The 22,500-nt window shown below is 42.2% G+C and overlaps 1 protein-coding gene across 1 annotated transcript in view; it reads left to right on the top strand.

Moving 5' to 3' along the window:
- Window positions 1–22,500, top strand: part of LOC143291907 (sodium- and chloride-dependent glycine transporter 1-like) — a 46,512-nt gene that overhangs the window by 3,964 nt on the left and 20,048 nt on the right. The window contains exons 2-6 of the mRNA XM_076602048.1: window positions 11,391–11,514; window positions 13,380–13,511; window positions 17,013–17,231; window positions 19,983–20,037; window positions 21,921–22,053. Of these exons, the coding sequence (XP_076458163.1) occupies window positions 11,391–11,514; window positions 13,380–13,511; window positions 17,013–17,231; window positions 19,983–20,037; window positions 21,921–22,053 (663 nt within the window). The remainder of the gene's footprint in view (window positions 1–11,390; window positions 11,515–13,379; window positions 13,512–17,012; window positions 17,232–19,982; window positions 20,038–21,920; window positions 22,054–22,500) is intronic.

Raw genomic sequence — 22,500 nt, 5'->3', positions numbered from 1 at the left:
GTGGACGCAGGGTTGTATTCATTTCATCAGTCTGGACGTAGGGTCGAATTTATACCATCATTCTCAACGCAAGGTCGTATTTCTTTCATCAGTCTGGACGCAGAGTCGTATTCATTTTCATCATTCTGGACGCAGGGTCGTTTTCATTTTCATCAGTGTGGACGCAGGGTTGTATTTATTTCATCAGTGTGCACGTTTGACCCGCGCAGCAACATAATTTCCAACATTTCCAAATACACAACAATGTCGCATAAAAGTAGAGAAAACACAAATGTCTTTTAACTCCAAAAGTGTAGCTAGACAACATTTGCAAATCTAATCATCTTACTTACAGCTAAAATGATTTCTGCCCCCTTTGAGCATATTACAAAAATTAAACACACACTCTCTCTCTCTCTCTCTCTCTCTCTCTCTCACATACACACACATACTCTCTCTCTCTCTCTCTCTCTCTCACACACACACACACACACACGCGCGCGCGCGCGCGCGCGCGCGCCTTTCGCCTGTTGATATTGTTGAAGCTAGAGCTCATCTCCCATCAGAAGGTGGAATTCATGTTCCAGGTGACAGTTGATATTCTGTAGCTTTTATCCTGTTCCGCCTCTCATTAACCTTCCACCTTTGAAGTAATCCTTCGCTAGGGACCAAACAAAACAAACAACACAATACACCAACAACAAAAAGAAAAGAAAAAATATCAGCTGTACAGCAAAGCATTATACCTATGGACACAGATCGTTTTCTTTTCAATCGCCAAAGACGTGGAAGAAGCTCCCTGATAACCTCCGTCATTCTGATCCCCTCGCATCTTTTAAATCTCGTCTCAAAACTCACCTTTTCCCTCAGCAGTAAGTTCAGTTGTGGCAGGTCCACTTCCTTTGCGTTAACTGTGCTTGACTATGTGTGTATACATATGTATGTGTACATAACTACATGCATGTATATGAATATGTATTGTGTGTGCGTGTGTTTATGTAAGTTTGTGCCTGCCAATGTGTGCGTATGTGTTAGGTTAGCTGTTAGATACACATGTAGGTTAAAATGTATGTATGCAGTGTGTGTGTGTGTGTGTGTGTGTGTGGTCACATTTTGGTGTGTGTATGTAACATTGATGTAATGTTTTATGTTAACAAAAGCGTTTTTGTAAAGCACCTAGAGCAGATTTCTGGATAGTGTGCTATATAAGTATCCATTATTATTATTAAGTTGAAAGGAAGATTGAAGCAACATTGGCGTGATGTTATGCACCTTTATCTCACCTGCGGGCAAAACCGTTGCTGGTTATTGTAGTATATGAACTCTCCTAGGTCGCTTGAGGGCTACCTGCAAGGTTCTTTTCATTACTGATAATAAAGGTATGGCCATTCTATCTGACTGAGTACAACGTCACAAACTGATCTGTTTGTGTGTTTTGTTTTGTTTTTACCAGTTTAGCTACATTAGATATGTAACATTCAAATAATGAAATTGTGAAAAAATAATAATTTTTTTCTCTTTTTTACCCACAAAACAAATAAACAAGAAACAACCAACTATTGAGCACGCAACAACAACAAAACCAAACCATCGTAAATAATAGATCGAACAAGACAGTAGTCTTCCCCAACACCACCATCATGAACTGCACGGCCAATCACGAAGGTTTACTCTCCTCCCGAGTCCGCAGAGAAAATCCACGTGAAAAGAAAAGCGACTTGAACAAGTTAAAGGAACATCTGCCGTAGCCTAACCTCTACCGTTACCTTTCTCATGAGATTGGGTGAGTAGGAGTGGGGGTGCTGGGGGCGGGGGGGGGGATAAGGGGGCTAGGAAGGTGGAGGGATTGGGGGCTTAAAACGGAAAAGGTGCAAGTTTGTTCTATCTCACAACACAGACATGTCCGGGTGGTAGACTGAGTGAGTATATGTCATTAACCCCAAAGCCCCTCGCGTGGCTTCGGCCAATCTAAGCGCTCTCCGTGGCCCGGGGTTAAAAACCTTGTAGGCAACAGCCATTGTCGTGTGTCAAGGTCACTCTCAGATCCGTGAGAGAAAAAAGGGAGCGACGGACAGACACTGTCTGTCTGTTTCACTGACATTGTGAAATAGACAGAAATACAGCAGAACGAACGAACTAGCGAACGAACGTACGAACTTATTTTAATGAAAAAAAAAAGGAATAACCATTCATATGCCGTTTTTCAATCCCACACAAAGAACAAATAAATCAAAACGTCCACACAAATGTTCACAAAAATAAGAACTGGTTGTTGAAGTACATTCAGGGCATTCAGATATTCAAATACATGCATACATAAACATGCAAATGTATATAATCAAGCTCCCAGCATGTAAACATTTCTTCCATCTTCCACCTGACTTTTACAGCCATGGTCATCTTCGAATCCGAAAGACGAACATCATGCAAACGTTAGATAATAGTATCATAAACATACCTGTGCAGTCATATGCAAATGGATTCGGATCCGTACACATCTTAATCGTGTTTGAAGAGAGAGAGGGAGAAAGAGGGGAGATAGAGAGTGAGAGATGCAAACTGACTGAGAGAGCCAGGAAGAAGTGATAAGTTTCGAACAAAATCATTTGAGGGTGTTCAGAGATTATTTCGGTGTTAATTATATGCATTTCTAATTTATTTAATGTGATGCAGACATTAATAGGAGAGGATATGATATCATTTCAAAGCAAAGCACCAGAATACATGAGGTTGGATTTAAAAAAAGATCAAATCAACGAAGGGGCAGCATTGTTTTGTGAGCATGGCGATTAACATTGATACGAAAGGAGCCAGTAACTGATAATGGAGCACAATCAGATAATATTTTGAACATGAAAACTACTTTGTTATATTTGAGTTTCAATTTCAATGGAAGAATGTCCATCATTGCTTAGTTTTGGTACAGATAACGCTGAAGCAGTAAAACTGATTTAAGAGCACGGGTATGTAGACTCCGTGGTGATTTGATGATACTTTCGCTTGCCAAATCCCAAATAGGGGGTGCATGATTTATGTGAGATTCAATGAAAGAATGGAAAAAAAAACGTTTTATTGGAATGGATATCTAAGAAATGTTTGATACTGGACAACTGATATATCTTCTTAGAGAGAGTTTCACATAACATTCCTATAAGTCATCACTCCGTTTGACTTGCTGCCTTTTCATCGCTGCATAGGCGACACAGGAATGCTCCACACAAACCTGTCAGCAGTGGATCTGTGTTGTGTGTGTGTGAGAGAGACAGACAGACAGACAGACAGACAGAGACAGAGAGACAGAGACAGACAGAAACACAGAGAGAGAGAGATTTTTAACCACTTAGAGTAGAGAGAAGAAATAAACAGGAAAGGTCTAACGACTTCACCTTTTCCCTCAGCAATTAGTTCAATAGTGGCAGGTCCACTTCCTTTGCGTTAGCTGTGCTTGACTATGTGTGTACACGTATGTATGTGTACATAACTACATGCATGTATATGAATGTGTATCGTGTGTGTGTGTGTGTGTGTGTGTGTGTGTGTGTGTGTGTGTGTGTGTGTGTGTTTATGAGGGTAGCTGTTAGATACACATGTACGCTAAAATGTATGTATGCATTGTGTGTGTGTGTGTGTGTGTGTGTGTGTGTGTGTGTGTGTGTGTGTGTGTGTGTGTAGTCACATTTTGGTGTGTGTATGTAACATTGATGTAATGTGTTATGTTAACAAAAGTGTTTTTGTAAAGCACCTAAAGCAGATTTCTGGATAGTGTGCTATATAATTATCCATTATTGTTATTATTATTATTATTAACCTCGGAATATTCTTCATCTTTATGATGATGATAATAATGATAACAGAAATGATAATAAGCATCATCATCATCATCATCATCATCATCATCATCATAATGACGATGATAAAAATAATTATAATGAGGTCTGACCTGGTAATGCTCTTAATTTTTATGTATAGAAGAAGAAGAATGATGGTAATGATAACGATACAATTACTACTCCTACTACTACTACTAAAGAAGAAGAAGAAAAAGAAGAAATCGTTTAATTTACTTTCACGAAGTCAAAACCGCTCTCTCAAACGCACGCACGCACGCACAAACATACACACACGCGCGCGCGCGAACGCATGCACACGCTGGAATAAAAAATAAACCTCTCAGAAAGCAGAATACGAACGTCATTGCTTGTAATAATTGAACGTCTCTGAGCACCACAGTGAAATTACATGCTTACAGCACTTTGTATTATTGTACTATTATTATTATTATTATTATTATCATTATTATTATTATTATCATCATCATCATCATCATTAGGAGCGTTTACGCCTAATCTTGAAAATAAGCCCTAGGGGTTTACAAATAGAGCACATTTGTAAATTATATATCAAAAAGGAAGAATTGAACGCAAGATACCAAACATTATTAAAAATTTTTCTTTTTTTTAAGTGAATTAGCGACCCACCCACCCACCCCCCGCACCCACCCCCCAAAAAAATGGTTGTGTGACACACAGCAGACATATTCTTGAGACATGGTCAACAAGGAAGAGGCAGTGAACACAACCGAAGCGAACGTATGTGTGTTGTTGTTTTTAATACCGATACACAAAGAGGATAGCACTCTACACCGTACTGAAACCGAAACCAAATACTCCTATCTCTTCACCCCGCCTTTTTGTGTGCAGAATACACACACACACACACGCGCGCGCACACACACACACACACACACACACACACTCTCTCTCTCTCTCTCTCTCTCTCTATCTCTCTCTCTCACTCACTCTTTTACTTCAAAATGGTCTCGAAATGTGGAACAGCAGACAGAATCTGATACCCGTGAATTAGAGCGTTGAGTGTTGAATGTATTATGTTTTGTTGATGTATGTGGTTTTCTTCTTCCTCTTCTTCCTCTTACCATTGGTTTATTGTCTATTCACTACAGATACGCGAATGCTTATTCTTTTTTGACTCACTTGTGTAAACAAAGTGAGTCTATGTTTTAACCCGGTGTTCGGTTGTCTGTGTGTGTGTGTGTGTGTGTGTATGTCTGTGTGTCCGTGGTAAACTTTAATATTGCCATTTTCTCTGCAAATACTTTGTCAGTTGACACCAAATTTGGCACCAAAATAGGAAAAATTCAGTTCTTTCCAGTCATCTTGTTTAAAACAATATTGCACCACTGGGATGGGCATCTTTTTTTTAAAGAAGCCAAATTGTATGCAAACTGAACTTGCTGTTTTTTTTGTTTTGTTTTGTTTTGTTTTTGGTTGTTGTTTTTTCTTAATTCTCTAAACTTGGCACTTTGATCTGATATTCTGATACAGCATCAAGAGCAGTCATTTTTATCATTTTTTGTTCAAACAGGAACTTCTTTTGCTAAGCATGGAAGTTATATTTCTGGTGCATGTCTTTGCTGCAGATAGTAAAAAAGGGAAATTAATCTGTAATTAATGCTAGGGGGGTTAATTTGCTTTAAACTGATCTTTCTCATCTTAAACATTACATTTTGAAATTACACTCAATACATAAAAAGCTTGTGTGTTTTACTCTCAGTGAACAGGGCTTTCACTATGTTCATTCGCCCAAGTGGTCTTTTTCAGAAAATACTAAAATCAATACTACGAGTGGGCTTTATAGATCTATTGGCTGAGCCCTAAAGGTCATGAGCAAAAATCAATTGCGTACACATATTTATACATATTCAAAGCGCGTGCTCATATTCCTCGCGAACGCGAAGGACGCCATTTTGTTTCAAGTTGTTGACCTGCCCGTTCAATCCTATATTCAATGGACAATACACGACATGTGATGGAGAGTTGGAGAAGGAGACCGTTAAATATTTATTCAGAGAAAGATTTGTGAATGCCTCATAACTTACTGGATTATGCCCCGAACTGCCATAAGAATATCAACAAAATCAGTCGGAATTAAGAGTTGAAAATAATAAACCATGAGAGTTAATACCCTTGATGAAACGTAAAAATTTACAGTCTTGACTTTTCTCAAAATGAAGTCCTTTTCACTTCATACGACGTTTAGAAGTACTTGTACTTGGCTCTACATGTTATCAGTTTAACAAAATACTCAATTTTCATATCAACTTTAAAACTATAAAACTAGAATGAACATAAAAGAGAAATTGAATCGACCGTGTCGTACATTCCCGGCGGGTGTAACTAAACTTGTACATCTATCTAGATCCAGAGAAAACGGCTAAATGTTGCAGTGTGATTGCGGCGATAGCCACGTCTCCTTTACCGCGGACTTAATTAATTAAAAAGAATTTTTAATTGCCCTTAAAGATTTCTCAGCGTTCTCACTGCGAATACCGCGAATACTGTCTGTCTGTCTGTCTGTCTCTCTCTCTCTCTCTCCCTCTCTCTGCCTCTGTCTGTCTGTCTGTCTGTCTCTCTCTCTCTCTCTCTCTCTGCCTATGTCTGTCTCTCTCTCTCTTTCTCTCTTTCTCTCTCTCTCTCTTTGCCTCTGTCTGTCTCTACCTCTCTCTTTCTCTGTCTCTGTCTCTCTCTCTGTGCCTCTGTGCCTCTGTCTGTCTGTCTGTCTGTCTGTCTGTCTGTCTCTCTGTCTCTCTCTCTCTCTCTCTCTCTCTCTCTCTCTCTCTCTCTCTCTGCCTCTATTTCTCTGTCTGTCTGTCGGTCGGTCTATCTGTCTGTCTGTCTCTCTTTCTCTCTCTCTCTGCCTCCGTCTGTCTGTCTGTCTCTCTCTTTCTCTTTCTCATTCTCTCTCTCTCTCTCTCTCTCTCTCTCTCTCTCTCTCTCTCTCTCTCTCTGCCTCTGTCTGTCTATCTGTCTTTCTATCTCTCTCTCTCTCTGTTCCCACGAACCAACGATACCTGTATTCTTTTTCCTTTTTCTTTTCCCAGCCTCTCCGACCTTTCCTCTATCAATCTTCACTCCAAGGACCATTGCGTACCACAAGTCATGCTCTGTGTGTGTGGGTGGGTGAATGGATCTCTCTCTCTCTCTCTCTCTCTCTCTCTCTCTCTCTCTCTCTCTCTCTCTCTCTCTCTCTGTCTCAGTATGTCAGTATGTACATTTTAACATACTATGGACGCGTCCACTTCAAAAAAGTAAGACAGATGACCATAATAAAACACGTAACCTGCTGGTTTATGTCTCAGAAACAGCAATAAAACTAAGACAATGCCTTTCAGACCACCATCAGGAAACCTCGAAGTGTCTCGGCGACAGGCTTTAGAAGGCTATATACAATATTGGGGTCCCAGACAGGCTGAAAGATTAGTAATACCTACATGGGTCTACGGGGAAAACTGGACCAGATAAGACTCATGACTCGCTAGGCGTTTATGACACCATATATACAATACCGTGACACAGTTCTTTCTGTCCCATAATGACATCGAGAACCACTGCATTGCCCCCAGGATCGCTTGGGAGCACTTCTCTGGAAGTGGAGAGGTAGGCGAGTGGACGGGACTGAGTTCACACCGCATTCAGTTGTATTTCGTATCTATATATATATATATATATATATATATATATATATATATATATATATATATATATATATATATATATATATATATATATATACATACATATATACACATGTATATTTAGATATATATATGTGTGTGTGTGTGTGTGTGTGTGTATGTGTGTGTGTATTTCACCCAAGACACCCTGACATACAAATAAATGTAAACGTGCGCGCGCGCACGCACACACACACACACACACACACACACAGATGTATGTGTATTTTACCCAAGACACCCTGACATACAAATACATGTAAACGTGCGCGCACGCGTGCACACACACACACACACACACACACACACACACACACACACACACACACACAGAGAGAGAGAGAGAGAGAGAGAGAGAAATGACCGTATTTGAATTAAGCAAAATATACAAATAAACAGAACTTAGGTAATCATTTACTGTGTTCGTCTTCAGTTTAACGTCTTTCCACTTGAAGTGATATTAGATTACTGATGTGTGCTGCTGTTAATCAAGCATCATTTCCCGCACATGGAACTCGAACCATTGGACACTGATCTGCCTCCTAGATGGGCGCGTTACCACTAGGGCACCACTCTGCTGTAGAAGGAGTGGAGTGTGGAGTGATGGCCTAGAGGTAACGCGTCCGTCTAGGAATCGAGAGAATCTGAGCGCGCTGGCTCGAATCGATATTTTCTCCCCCTTCACTAGACCTTGATTGGTGGTCTGGACGCTAATCATTCGGATAAGACGATAAACCGATGTCCCGTGTGCAGCATGCACTTAGCGCACGTAAAAGAACCCACGGCAACAAAAGGGTTGTTCCTGGCAAAATTCTGTAGAAAAATCCACTTCGATAGGAAAAACAAATAAAACTGCACGCAGGAATTTTTTTTTTTAATGGGTGGCGCTGTAGTGTAGCGACGTGCTCTACCTGGGGAGAGCGGCCCGAATTTCACACAGAGAAATCTGTTGTGATAAAAACAAACACAAATACAAGTCTCAATAGCAACAAGAACAATAACAACAACAGCAACAACAACGACAACAACAACAAAAAAGTGCTATTACACAGTATTGTATTTGTTATCATTTCTGTGTCACCGAGTCACCTGTCAGCTAACACTACATACTTTACTGCTAACAAGATCAGGTTCTATCCGATCTACAAACTCCAGGCTTGTTTGCTGTAGCGATGTGAACTAGTTTCTTGTCATGTTATATAACATTGCGAACTGGGGACGTGTTGTTGTGTCCCCCCCACCCCAACTCCCTCCCCCTCTCCTCCCCGCTTCAGTATTCAAACCCTCGAAGTGTGTGTTTTTGATGACCTGTGTAGTGTAGTGTAGTGTAGTGGTGTGTGTGTGTGTGTGTGTTTCTCTGTGTGTGTGTGTGTGTGTGTGTGTATGTGTGTGTGTGTGTGTGTGTGTGTGTGTGTGTGTGTGTGTGTGTGTGTGTGTGAAGGATTTAAAAATACGTATTCATATTCTGGCTTCTCGTTTTGGGTTGTCCAGGAATGCGTTAAATCTAATGCTGTGTTTTTGTTTCGTTTTTGTTTTTGACAAGCCATATATCATACATTGCGGGGTTTTTGTTGCTGTTGTTGTTTTTTGTGGCACAGTAAGCTCTCAGGCACAGGCACATTATGATAATATGTATTTCAGATTTCGTGACGACGAAATTTGGTAGTTGCCATTTTGTGTTGTTAAAAAAAATTAATAACGGGTCAATTAACATGTCTCCACCACCACCGCCACCTGCCTATTTCTCTTTTTCTCTTGCCTCTCTCTCTCCCTCTCTCTCTCTCTCTCCCTCTCTCTCTCTCTCTCTCTCTCTCTATATATATATATATATATATATATATGTGTGTGTGTGTGTGTGTGTGTTTGTTCATTTATTTATTTACTTGTTTGTTTGTGTATTTATTTATTTATTTGTATGTCTGTTAATCTGTAGGACCTATATCTTTCTCAAACACACACACACACACACACACACACACACACACACACACACACACACACTCCCACACACACACACACACAAACGCACCGTCACGCGCACCACCACACAAACTCACTCTCTCCCCGCTCTCTCTCTCTCTCTCTGTTTGTGTGGTTGTGCGTGTGGCAGTGCGTGCGTGCGTGCGCGTGTGTGTGTAGATTAAGAACCAGTTTTCACAATCGTCTTATGCATGTCGCTTTAGGAATTATGTATGATATCAAGGTGCAGTGAACCATGTGTCCCAAAGTGCTGTCTTCTCAGCGGAGTTTCATGTGCGTGAATGTTGCCTGGAATTAAAACGTCGTTCGGTCGCTTAGACAGGTGTAACAACCACAAACGAACCCCTCCCCTGCCAGATTTTGCACCCCCAGGACCATTCTGTGGTAGCATCGAATGACTCCCTGGAGTTATTTGTAAATCGTCAAGATCGACGCCCACCCCCATCCCCCGCCCCTGACCCTAACACCACCACTCCCCCGGTTGGAAATGATCCCTTTTCTAAGAGTTTAATCAAGCTTTTGAAAACACGAAGGGAAGTAGTTATGGGGCTAGCCTTTAATGACCCTAACACCACCACCATCCCTCCGCCCAAACCTCCGGAGTCATTTCAAGCTAGGCTACAGTGGCGCGGCCCCCACCCCCTCCCAACGCCACCCCCATTACAATTACGAAGGGAGGTAAAATCCAGTTCTGACGAACTGAGGGTTACTCCCCAAAGACCTAGTCAACACAGACCCCGGCGCTGATCTGGGCTAGCCAGGTTCAGCTCAACTCTCGGGGGTCATTTCAAGCTTGGCTAGAATGACACTTACCCCCGCCCCCATACCACCCACCCCATTACAATTGCGAAGGAAGGTAAAATACAATTCTTCTTCTTCTTCTTCTTCTGCGTTCCCCAGGTAAAAGGCAAGTCCAGTTCTGACTTACTGGTTTACCCCAAAGGGTCCATTAAGCTCTAGTCAACATAGAACCCGGGGTTGATCTGGCCTGGTAAAAATCAACGGTGGGTGCGAATAAAGTGCCGCTACACCGACAAAATGAATTCGTCCCCGCACTTTAAAAGCAAGCTGTATTCATACATAAGGAAATGCAGCCCAACAGGGTGAGCTGATCCTTCTCCATGAAATGTGAATGCGCAGGTGCCGCGTCTGTGTGTGTGTGTGTGTGTCGTCTTGACCTTTGATTTTCTAAAAAGCTTTTCACATGCCATTTCTAAGCTAGCAAAGAATAAGTGAACGAACTTCAAAAGTTCCTGATTTGACAAAACCATAAACCGGTGTTCTGAGAAGGGGAAAAAAACAAAAAATAGAATTAATATATAAGTGAACGGATAAATGGTTAAATTGTGTCCCTGTCTTTTTGCTTTTCTCTCTCTCTCTCTCACACACACACACACACACACACACACACACACACATATATATATATATATATATATATATATATATATATATATATATATATATATATATATAAACATTAGTGGAAAAAACATATGCATACAGGCGTTCGTATATCATTCTACCTGTCTATAAGTTTATGTGTAGGCCTATATGATAATATGTATGTATGTATGTGTGAAAGGATCTCAAATGATATAGTATAATGATATTGATGATGAGGATCATCATCATCATCATTCATTATCATCATCCTCATCATCATCTTCTTCTTCTTCTTCATTAGTATGGTTGTTATTGGTATTAGTATTGTTGTTGTTGTTGTTACCATCATCATCATCATCATAATCACCATCATCATCATTATCATTAGTATTGTTGTTGTTGTTATTTGTTTGTTTTTTGTTATTGTTGTTGTTGTTATTATTATTATTATTATTATTATTGGTGGTGGTGGTGGTGTTATCATCATGATCATTATCACACGATGGTGTTCCAGGACGAGCCAGAGCTCCGTGCCAGCTGGGGCCGGCACCTGGAGTTCATTGTCACCTGTATCGGTTTCGCCGTGGGCTTGGGCAACGTATGGCGCTTCCCTTACCTCTGCTACCGTAATGGAGGGGGTAAGTCATCTCCAGTCTCTTCAGTTCGTTTACACACACACACACACACACACACACACACACACACACACACACACTTTTTTTTTTTAACTGATTTCGGTAATTATCTTAGTTCTCTCTACAAGGAGCGGAGCACAGGACACCAAGAGAGTGTATATACATATATATCATTATCATGCCATATCATCAGACATATATATATATATATATGATATATACAAACAAACATACAGATATCTATATCTATAGATATATATGTATATATCATTATCATACCATATCATCAGATATATATATATATAACATATATACAAACATACAGATATATATATATATCATTTCAGTTTCAATTCAAAACACGCTTTATTCACCCCGCTGGAAATAATGACCAGGAAACGGACAGGCACTAATTAAGAAAGAAAGAAAAAAACGACATAGAAAATGCAGAAGTTCAGGATGGTCGGGTGTGTGACGAGTTCCTAGAAGAGGAGAGGAGGAGAGGAGTGGGGATGGAGATTAAAGAGGTTACTTAATTGAAAAGGAGAGATAAAAGACATCTGTTTTCAAGAAGACAGCAGCATGCAATTAACAAGAACGACAATCTGACATGAAGAAGACTGCACCGTGCAGATGACAAGAACAATAATCCTATTGCGATGTCGCACACACACACACACACACACACACACACACATCGACATGTATCAAAACTCACACATATTTTTGTGTCACGCCATACATGATTTTTATGTATGTCAGATGACAATACCGAGACGTCAAGAATTCAAACAGGAATGCCGGCAGCACATTTAGACGATAACCGTTTTTAGCATAGTCCAGGAAATCGCCCCGAACCTGTCACAATGTCATCTGAATATCAGACAAGAGCAGTGTCGAAGATAAACCTACTCGGCTCAAGTGCTTATGAAAAATACATTATCTATCGAGTATGCGATGATTAAAACGCGTGCCTTCGCGATTGTCCTAAATCCCTCTTATCTGAAAGAGCAGGGGCGTAATTCAAGTAAAACACTCTCCACTATCTTCTTCTTCTTCGCCTCTTCACAGTGTCAGTGCAGCTTGTCTGATGAATGAGATGTCGTCCTCTCCAAGTCATGTCTGTTGCCATGGAGCTTGGTGGTTAACAGTAGGGGTTGGTGTCGGTCACACAGTTTCTCTGAGCCCCATTCAGGGGATACTATGTTCTGGTGTTTGGTCTTTGAGGCCACACAGGAAGCTATGACAATGTCAGACTCCCCACTATATAATACTCGAGGAAGAGGATACTGTGTTCTAGCGTTCGGTCTTCGAGACCACACAGGAGCCTATGACAATGTCAGACTCTCCACTATAATTTTGTTTTATTTAAAAATTAATATAATCGAGGAAGAGGAATTTGTTCAATGTCTCATCACACATAATTATCGGTAACTGAAGACATTTTGTTAGAGTATTAATGGATACAATTGAGTATCGTTTAGAAGAGGACGGGGGTGGGGATGAATGGTGAATTGGGAGAAACCGGGCTTATGAGGGAGGAGGTGGGTGAAATTTGAAATAAACATCTAAATACAATTACAGAATATTACTTAATGGACTTCGTGAAAGACATGTCGTTAATATTACAAGCGAAACAACTGATAATGAATGCAAAAAGTCAAAAACATCAACGTTCTCAGTCACTTGTGATGACACATTTTCGTGCAAGCAAGGCTTCATCAATCACGGTCAAAAATCAAATGCTTAAAATATGATAATTGAAATCTAGCCCACCTGATCGGGACAGCAGTTGCCTCCTCTGCTGTTCTGTTGGTCATAGCCGGATGCGACTGACTGTCATACTGTCGTGCACTGATTTGCTGCAGGTGCCTTCCTCATCCCGTACATCATCAGCCTGGTCTTCATGGGCATCCCATTGTTCTGCCTGGAGGTCACCTTTGGTCAGTTCGCCAGTCTGGGGCCGCTCTCCATCTGGACGATCAACCCTCTCTTCAAGGGTAAGGCTTACGCACGTAAAAGAGACTAAGTGTATGTTCATCTATCTATCCGTCTGTCTGTCTGTCTATATATCTATCTGTCTATCTATCTATCTATAATCTATATATCTAGATTATTTACCGTCTGTCTGTCTGTCTGTCTTTCTCTCACTCTATCTGTCAGTCAGTATGATAGCTCTTTATCTGTCTCTGTATCCATCTTTGTCTGTCTGTCTTTCTATCTGTCTCGCCATCTGTCTGTTCATCTGTCTATTTATTAGCTATCTAACAATCTATCAGAAGCATGGTCAGTGTTCAAGAACACACTGACAGAGACACTCAGGAAAGCATGCGGTACAAAGAACACCGGAAAAGGGAAGGCGAAACAGACAGCTTGGTGGAATGACACAGTAAAGGAGGCCGTCAAAGAAAAGAAGGAGCTGTTCAAGGTGTGGTTAAAATCAAAGCTAGATGAGGATTATGTGAGGTATAGACTGGCAAGACGACACTGTAAGAGGACAGTCAGAAGCGCCAGGAACAGTCATGGAAGAAATATGGCGAGGAATTAAGTGAACTGTGCAAGCAGTCACCACGACAGTTCTACAAAAGTGTCAAAGCAATGAGACTACGAGATGAGCCATACAGCCCAACAACAGTGGTCAATGACAAAGATGGGAACCCTCTCAGTAAGGAAGACAGCATCAAAAATAGATGGCAGGAATATTTCAAGGAACTTTTGAACCCAAGCAGCCAAAATACCACACAGATCCAGTTTCATCCACACCACCCAGAAGAAGAAGAACCAAACATTTTAAGATCAGAGGTACAGCAGGCACTAAAGACCAGCCCAAGGAACAAAGCAGCAGGCATTGATGGCATTACAACTGAAGCCATCCTGGCATGTGGAGAAACAGGAATCACCTGGCTGACCACAATATTCCAGAAAGCATGGATGGAGAGGACAGTCCCGGAAGACTGGCAGAGAGCAGTTGTGGTACCAATCTGGAAGAAGAAAGGCAGCAAAAAAGACTGCAGCATGTATCGAGGAATTTCCCTCCTGAGCCACACAGGAAAGATGTACGCAAAGATCTTGGAACAGCGTACAAGGTACAAGGTGGAACCATTACTGAGTGAGGCGCAGATGGGCTTCAGAAAAGGAAGAGGGTGTACAGACGCTATCTTCGCTCTCAGGCAACTGAGCGAAAAGACAATCGAGCACAACAGAGAACTAAATCTTGTGTTTGTAGACCAGGAGAAAGCATTTGACCGAGTGGACAGAAACAAGCTATGGCAAACACTCGAAGAGTACAGCATCAGGGGACAACTGTTGGACAACATCAGAGCCATCTACAACAACAGTATGAGTGCAGTCCGCACCCAAAACGGACTCACAGAGTGGTTCGAGGTGTCATCTGGAGTGAGACAAGGGTGTGTTCTATCACCGTTACTTTTCATCATATACATGGATAAAATCACAAAAGAAGCAAACCCCAACCCAGAAGATCTGAATGAGATGCTGTTCGCAGATGACCAAAGCCTGGCACATGAGAAAGAAGAACAACTTCAAGAGCACACAGACAGACTGAACACACAGTGCGAGGAGCTCAACATGAAGATCAGCATCAGCAAAACCGAGACGATGAAGGTCAGCAGAACACCTGGCAACCTAAACATCAACGTCAACGGAATTCCGCTGAAACAAGTCAGCGAGTTCAAGTATCTCGGCAGTATTTTCTCGGAAGATGGACGTCTCAACAGAGAGATTGAGACGAGAGTACAGAAGGCTAACAGCGTCAGCTACCAGCTTGCCCCACTCCTCAAACATCCCAACATCCCCATTGAGACCAAAGCCAAACTCATTACCTCCATCTTCATCCCCACCTTGACCTACCAGTGCCAGACATGGACCCTGACAAAAAGTCTGGAACGCAAAATAACCACTTGCAAGATGCGATGGCTGAGGAGAGCCGTCAACAAGACCAGACGGGACATGATCAGAAACACCAGGATCAGAGAAATGGTGGGAACAACACCTGTCCTCCACCATATCCAAAGGCAAACGATCAGATGGTTTGGACATCTAACACGTATGGCACCTCACCAGATGGCCAGTAAAGCGTACAACAAAAGGATATCAGGATACAAGGCAAGAGGAAGACCAAGGAAGACCTGGATTGACGGTGTGAAAGAAACCCTGAAGACCCACAACATTCCACCCAACGAGGCCTTCCAGCTTGCCAGGGCCCGTCAGCTCTTTCTCCCCTCGACGCCCTAGATGGTACAAGAGGACGGATAAAGAAAGAAGAAAGAACAATCTGTCTATGTATATGTCTATTAGCTACAAATATATCCATCTCTCTATCTGTCTACTGGCTGATATTTGTCTGTCTGTCATTCTATTTATCATCTGTATGATTATCTATTTACCTATCAATCCGATTATGTCAGTTAGCTATCTTTCCATCTGTTTATATCTATATCTATCTATCTATCTAGATTATATATATATATATATATATATAGTTATATATATTTGTGTGTGTGTGTGCGTGTGTCTGTCCGTCTGTATGTCTATCTTTCTATCTATATATCTATCTAGATTTTTTACTGTCTGTCTCTCACTATTTGCATGTCTGTCTCTTTATCCATCTTTATCTGTCTGTCTGTCTATATTAGCGATCTAACAATATGTCCATGTATTTATCTATTAGCTACACACACACACACACACACACACACATCTCTCTAACTATCTATCTATCTATCTATCTATCTATCTATCTGACATTTGTCAGCTTGTCTGTCTCCCTTGAAATGAGATGCTTCCGTCAGATCCTGAACATCTCAAACAGAGACCACATCACAAATGAGGAGGTCAGAAACCGAATAACTACAGCCTTTGGGGCACTTGGCAGCTCGCTTAGCATTGTGAAGAAGAGAAAGCTGGTATGGTGTGGACATGTGAAGAGATCAGCTGGCCTGGCCAAACCCATCCTGCAAGGCACAGTGCCAGGAGGAAGACGAAGAGGCAGACAGAAGAAGAGGTGGGAAGATAACATCCAGGGTTGGACAGGCCTGGTCGTCGAATTGCAGAGAGCAGCCCGCAGCTGAATAATAATAATAATAATGGTATTCATATACCGCAGAATCTTGTGCAGAGACAAATCAAAGCGCTTTCGCACCAGTCATTCACACGCATGCATAACTCTAAAACTGAAGACAAGGAAGAGGCAGGGAAGTGAGGCTATTACGGGAAGAGGTGGGTTTTAAGGCCAGACTTGAAAGAGCAGAGTGCGGAGACCTGACGAAGCGAAAGAGGAAGTTCATTTCAACTGAGACAGCTGGCGGAAGATTGTCAGAGAGTCATCAGTGATTGCCTCCACAACCCCACCCGGTGTTACGAGACCGATGACAATGACGGTAATTATGTACCTATTTACCAATCCGCTTGTTTCGATTAGCTATTTATCCATCTGTTTATATCTTTATCTTTCTATCCATCTATTTGTCTGTCTACCCCAGGCCTGGGCTACACTATGATGGCCCTGGTGTCCATCCTGACCATCTACTACAACGTGGTGGTGGCTCAGGCCGTCTTCTTCCTCTTCGCCTCCATGCAGAACCCCCTGCCCTGGACCCAGTGCGGCCAGGACTGGAACACCTGCTACTGCCGCACGGGCGACGAGAACGGCACGGACCTGGACCCCATGAGGTGGTTCAACAGCACCGGGCTCAACTGCAGTGAGTTAGCTTGGGGGACACGGGGGTTTGGGCTTTTTTTTTGGGGGGGGGGGGGGGTTGGGTGGAGGGGGATTCAAGAGGGGGGGGGGGGGGGCTTTTTCATTGTTTATTTGTTTTTGTGAGCGGCGGTCGAAGAAGGTTGTGAGGATCGGTAGTTGGAAAGAAACAGCTGAAACAGACATGTGCACAGTCTTTTCTTTGACTTGGGTTCTTTTTGTACGTAGGTGACAGCTAATTTTTCTGGGTTCGGGGTTTGTTTTTTTGTTTTTGTTTTTTGTTTTTTGTTGTTGTTTTTTGTTTTTTTTGTTTGTTTGTTTTTTTGTTGTTGTTTTTTTGTTTTGTTTTGGGTTTTTTTTGTTTATTTCTTCTTTTTTTGTCTATGCTGTTCGGGTGTTAGCTGACTTTTCTCATTCTATTCATTTCATCGATGAAAAGTTCGAACGGGGAGGGGAGGCGGCGGGATTGTTCGTCCTTGTTTTGTTTCGTTTGTTTTTGGAGTATTTTTTTGTTTTTTTAATGGGGTTTGGTGGATGTGGGGTTATTCGTTTATTTATTTATTTATTTATTTATTTATTCACTTATTTGTATGTTCATTCGTTTGGGGTTTTTTTGTGTTGTTGTTGTTGTTGTGTAATTTTTTCAAATATTTATTTTTCTTCTCGTACAACAGCACTCTGCTCAGCTGCAGTGTGTTTTCTGTGAAGGCGGTGGTGTTGGTTGCTTTTTTTCGAGGTGTTCATTGTTTTCTTGTCATTGTATTTATTCATCTATTTTTTCTTTATTAACTTCCTTTTTATTTGAATGAAACAAAATACACAAATAAACAGAACCTGCATAATTATTTACTAATGTATTTTGTTAATTAAGCATCCTGATGGACTGAAGTCAGAGGTCAGATAATATTTGATTTTTAGTTTCGAACTGGCTGAATCTTGATGCATATGGCAACTACAAATCAAGGTATATTTGATACCATACATATTGAAGCTTTTTTTAGAGGGTAAGGTGGCTACTTTAGTTAAAAGTTAGTTGGTAGATGGTTCGCCGTGGTCGTGGTGAAAGTGCTGGTGATGGTGGTTGTGGCTGTAGTTGTGGTATTTGTATTTGTACACTACAGCGCCACCCTTTTTTTTTCTTTTTTTTTTTGCATTTTTTCCTGCGTGCAGTTTTATTTGTTTTTCCTATCGAAGTGGATTTTTCTACAGAATTTTGGCAGGAACAACCCGTTTGTTGCCGTGGGTTCTTTTACGTGCGCTAAGTGCATGTTGCACACGGGACCTCGGTTTATCGTCTCATCCGAATGACTAGCGTCCAGACCACCACTCAAGGTCTAGTGGAGGGGGAGAAAATATCGGCGGCTGAGCCGTGATTCGAACTATCGCGCTCAGATTCTCTTGCTTCCTAGGCGGACGCGTTACCTCTAGGCCATGGTGGTGGTGGTTGTTGCTTTGGTGATGGTTGTGATAGTTGTGGTGATTGTGGTGGTGGTGGTGGTTGCTGTGGTTGTGGTTGTGGTGGTGGAGGTGGTGGTGGTGGTTGTGGTGGTGGTGGTGGTGGTGATTGTGGTTGTGGTGGTCTTGGTGATGGTTGTGATGGTGGTGGTGGTGATTGCGGTTGTGGTGGTGGTGGTGGTGGTGGTGGTGGTTGCTGTGGTTGTGGTGATTGTGGTGGTAGTGGTGGTGGTGGTGGTGATTGTGGTTGTGGTGGAGGTGGTGATGGTCTTTTCTTTCTTCTTATCTTCTTCCTCCTTCCAGTTCTTCAAGGTGGCAGAATGGTCAAGACGCCTTTCTGACATTACAGTGTCCGTGAGGGTCTGGATTCGAACCCCAGTCTCGCCCTTTCTTCTATATTTGACCGGAAAATCAAACTGAGCGTAGTATAGTCATTCGGGTGAGACCGTAAAGCGAGGTCCCGTGTGCAGCACGCACTAGGAGCACTGAAAAAGACCCCATGGCAACAAAAGTGTTGTCATCTGGCAAAATTCTGAAACAGAGATCCACTCTGATAGATATTTGCATCCACTCAAGGCCTGACAAGCGCGTTGGGTTATGCTGCTGCCAGGCATCTGCCTAGCAGATGTGGTGTGGCGTATATGGATTTGTCCAAACGCAGTGACGCCTCCTTGAGAAAAAGAAACTGAAACTGTTCTTCTTTTGGTTTGCTTTTTTTGTGATTTTTTTTTTATGAACACTTTAACATTTTACATTATAAAAGTACATACATTCACACATACAAAGCGAAATAAAGGAGAATTTGAAACAAATATGTGAAGGGTACACACAAGCATTGTCATAATCAATATCATCAACATAAATGTATATATATAGGTATGCTGTCCCCTTTTCTATTCCTTAATTCCATGTTACAGTTTTTCCCATGCTCTCCTATCAGTTGTCCACATCTAACATTCCCCCCCCCACACACACACACACACCCCACCCCACCCCCCACGTTGGATGGATATCTGTATTGTCTGACTCTCTCCATTTCATGCTTGTCTTATGCAAACAGATGTTTGGTGAATACATATTGTACAGTAGGTAAACACATATTGCTTACCAACTTCATGGTAGCAGCAAGGGAGTAGGTAACGATGAATATGAACACAGCATAGACTATAGTGGACAAAGTTCTTCTTTTGTATTACTATTGATTCATTTTTGTTGTTATCACTATTGTTGTTGTCGCTTTTCAGTGGCCACATGTGGATGTACTGTCATTCTTGTCCATAATTCCTTCTCTGCGTTCCAGCTGGAGTTGAGGTGACCAACGAAGACATCAAAAGTGCAAGTGAAGAATACTATAAGTGAGTCTGTCTATTCAGCTTTCTCTCTCCCCTTCCCTTCCTTCCTTCCTTCCTTCTCTCTCTCTCTCTTTCTCTCTCTTTCTGCCTATCTCTCTCCCCTTCTCTGAATATATATATATATATATCTGTGTGTGTGTGTGTGTGTGTGTGTGTACATGAAATACATGCTTGTGTGTGTGTGTGTGTGTGTGTGTGTGTGTGTGTGTGTGTGTGTGTGTGTGTGTGTGTGTGTGTGTGTGATTATGATAAAAAGATAACTCAGAACTCAAAACGTTTTTATTCAAGGATTAAGATTTTAGGCATTGCCTATTCTTCCAATCTGTCCTTGCTAATCTACATCTATTACAAATAGCACACACAGAAATGAAGGGAAAAGGTATTCATGCAGAGGGGCATACAAAATGAAGAAAACAACCCCCCCCCCCCCCCCCACTCCCCAATCCCCCACGCCACCATCCCCCCCCCACACACACACACACACGTACACACATGCATACACACACGCGCGCGCGCGAGCGCGTATACACACGTACGCGCGCGTACGCACACACACACACACACACACACACACACACACACACACACGAGAGAGAGAGACAGACATACAGACAGAGAGAGTATGTGTATGCAGTGTGTTTGTGTGATATCTATCTACATAACTATCACCTCCATCTCTTTCCTATTTGCCACTCCCAACGCCCAACCGCTCTGACTCTGTCTCTCTCTCTCTCTCTCTCTCTCTCTCTCTCTCTCTCTCTCTCTCTCTCTCTCTCTCTCGGTTTCCCCGATATATGCATATGTGCCCATGGCCAAAATGCATTTTAAATATGCATTCATCACCATGATCTCTATCTCTCCCTCTGAATATCCGCATGTATCTCCAAAAATAATTATGTGTTGTGTCACTGTGTGTAAAAGCATGCGCGTGGGCCGTGTGCGTGGCTATGTGCGTGTACACGTCCCTGTACACGTGCGTACCGATACTGATTTCATGTGGAGATAAGAAGCAACAACGACACTTTATGTCCAAGTGATCACGGGGATACTATGATTCTGACATTTGATTATACACACCTCCGAATTTTTTGTCACAAGCAGTCTTGAAAATTGCGGTCAAACATGTATGTTGGGAAAAGGCTTTCGATTTTTTTTTAATACAGAGATAAAATAAAGTGATCACAGCTTCGCATATTACACAGAGTCAATGGGGGAAATGTGGTTTCAAAAGAAATGAAAGTTGTAAATAGTGGAAATTGTGACTTTTGTTTAAAAGGTATGGATAGTATCGAGCATATTTACTGCGATCACTCCGAACGTTGTTGGTTAGACATAATTTTGTTGAATACAAAATGTACAGTATGTGCGAATTTGAAATCCAGTGAACATAATATAATATAATACTTTTTGGTTTCCACACTGATATTTAGTGAACTATTCAAATTATTTATTTACTCATTCGCAGTATCTACACTTATTGTTTTTGTATATCTTTCTGATTGTTTGTTGTTGTTTTCGTTGTTGTTGTTGTTGTTGTGTAGTGTAGTGTAGTGAAGTGCAGTGTGTGTGCGTGTGTGTGTGCGTGCGTGCGCGATTGCAAGAGTGCCTGCTTGGGTGTGTGCGTTCCGTGCATGCATACGGACGTGCACATGCACACACTTATTTATTCATTAATTAATATATTTTTCTTTCTATCTATCTATCTATCTATCTATCTATCTATCTATCTATCTATCTATCTGTCTGTCTGTCTGTCTGTCTGTCTGTCTGTCTATCCATCTATCAATCTATCCATCTGTCTGTATGTCTGTCCTTCTGTCTATCTGTCTATTTGTCTGTCTGTCTATTTATCTATTCATTTATCTGTGTGGACGATGTGGTTTCAGTCACTACGTGCTGGACATCACGAGCGGCATCGACGAACCGGGCCGGCTGAAGTGGGACATGACTCTGTGCAACCTGGGGGCCTGGGTCATCATCTGCGTCTCCCTCATCAAGGGCGTCTCCTCGCTCGGCAAGGTGCCCGCACCTTGCCTGTGTTCCTGTCCTGCTCTCCCCTTTTCCCTGTACCTCTTTCCCTCTCCCTCTCTATCCCACAACCCCCCCCCCCCCTCCCCTTCTGTCTGGCATCTTTCTCGCTCTCCCTCCTTCCCTCTCCCTCCCTACCCCTACCTCGGGCTCTTCCTCTTTCTCATTCCCTGTCCTTCTCAACCCTTCCTCTGTCCTCTTTCTCGCTATCCCTCTGTCCTCTCCCTCCTCCCCTCTCCCTCTGTCCTCCTCTCCCTCCTTCCCTCTCCCTCTCTACCCCCCTCCCTCTCCTCTCCCTCTGTCCTCCTCTCCCTCCTTCCCTCTCCCTCTCTACCCCCCTCCCCTTTCTCGCTATCCCTCTGTCCTCCCCTCCCTCCTTCCCTCTCCCTCTCTACCCCCCTCCCCTTTCTCGCTATCCCTCTGTCTTCCTCTCCCTCC

Source organism: Babylonia areolata, chromosome 18 (genome assembly GCF_041734735.1).
Source record: "Babylonia areolata isolate BAREFJ2019XMU chromosome 18, ASM4173473v1, whole genome shotgun sequence".
In the NCBI taxonomy this organism is placed as follows: domain Eukaryota; kingdom Metazoa; phylum Mollusca; class Gastropoda; order Neogastropoda; family Buccinidae; genus Babylonia; species Babylonia areolata.
This window is presented reverse-complemented; position numbering and strand designations above follow the sequence as displayed.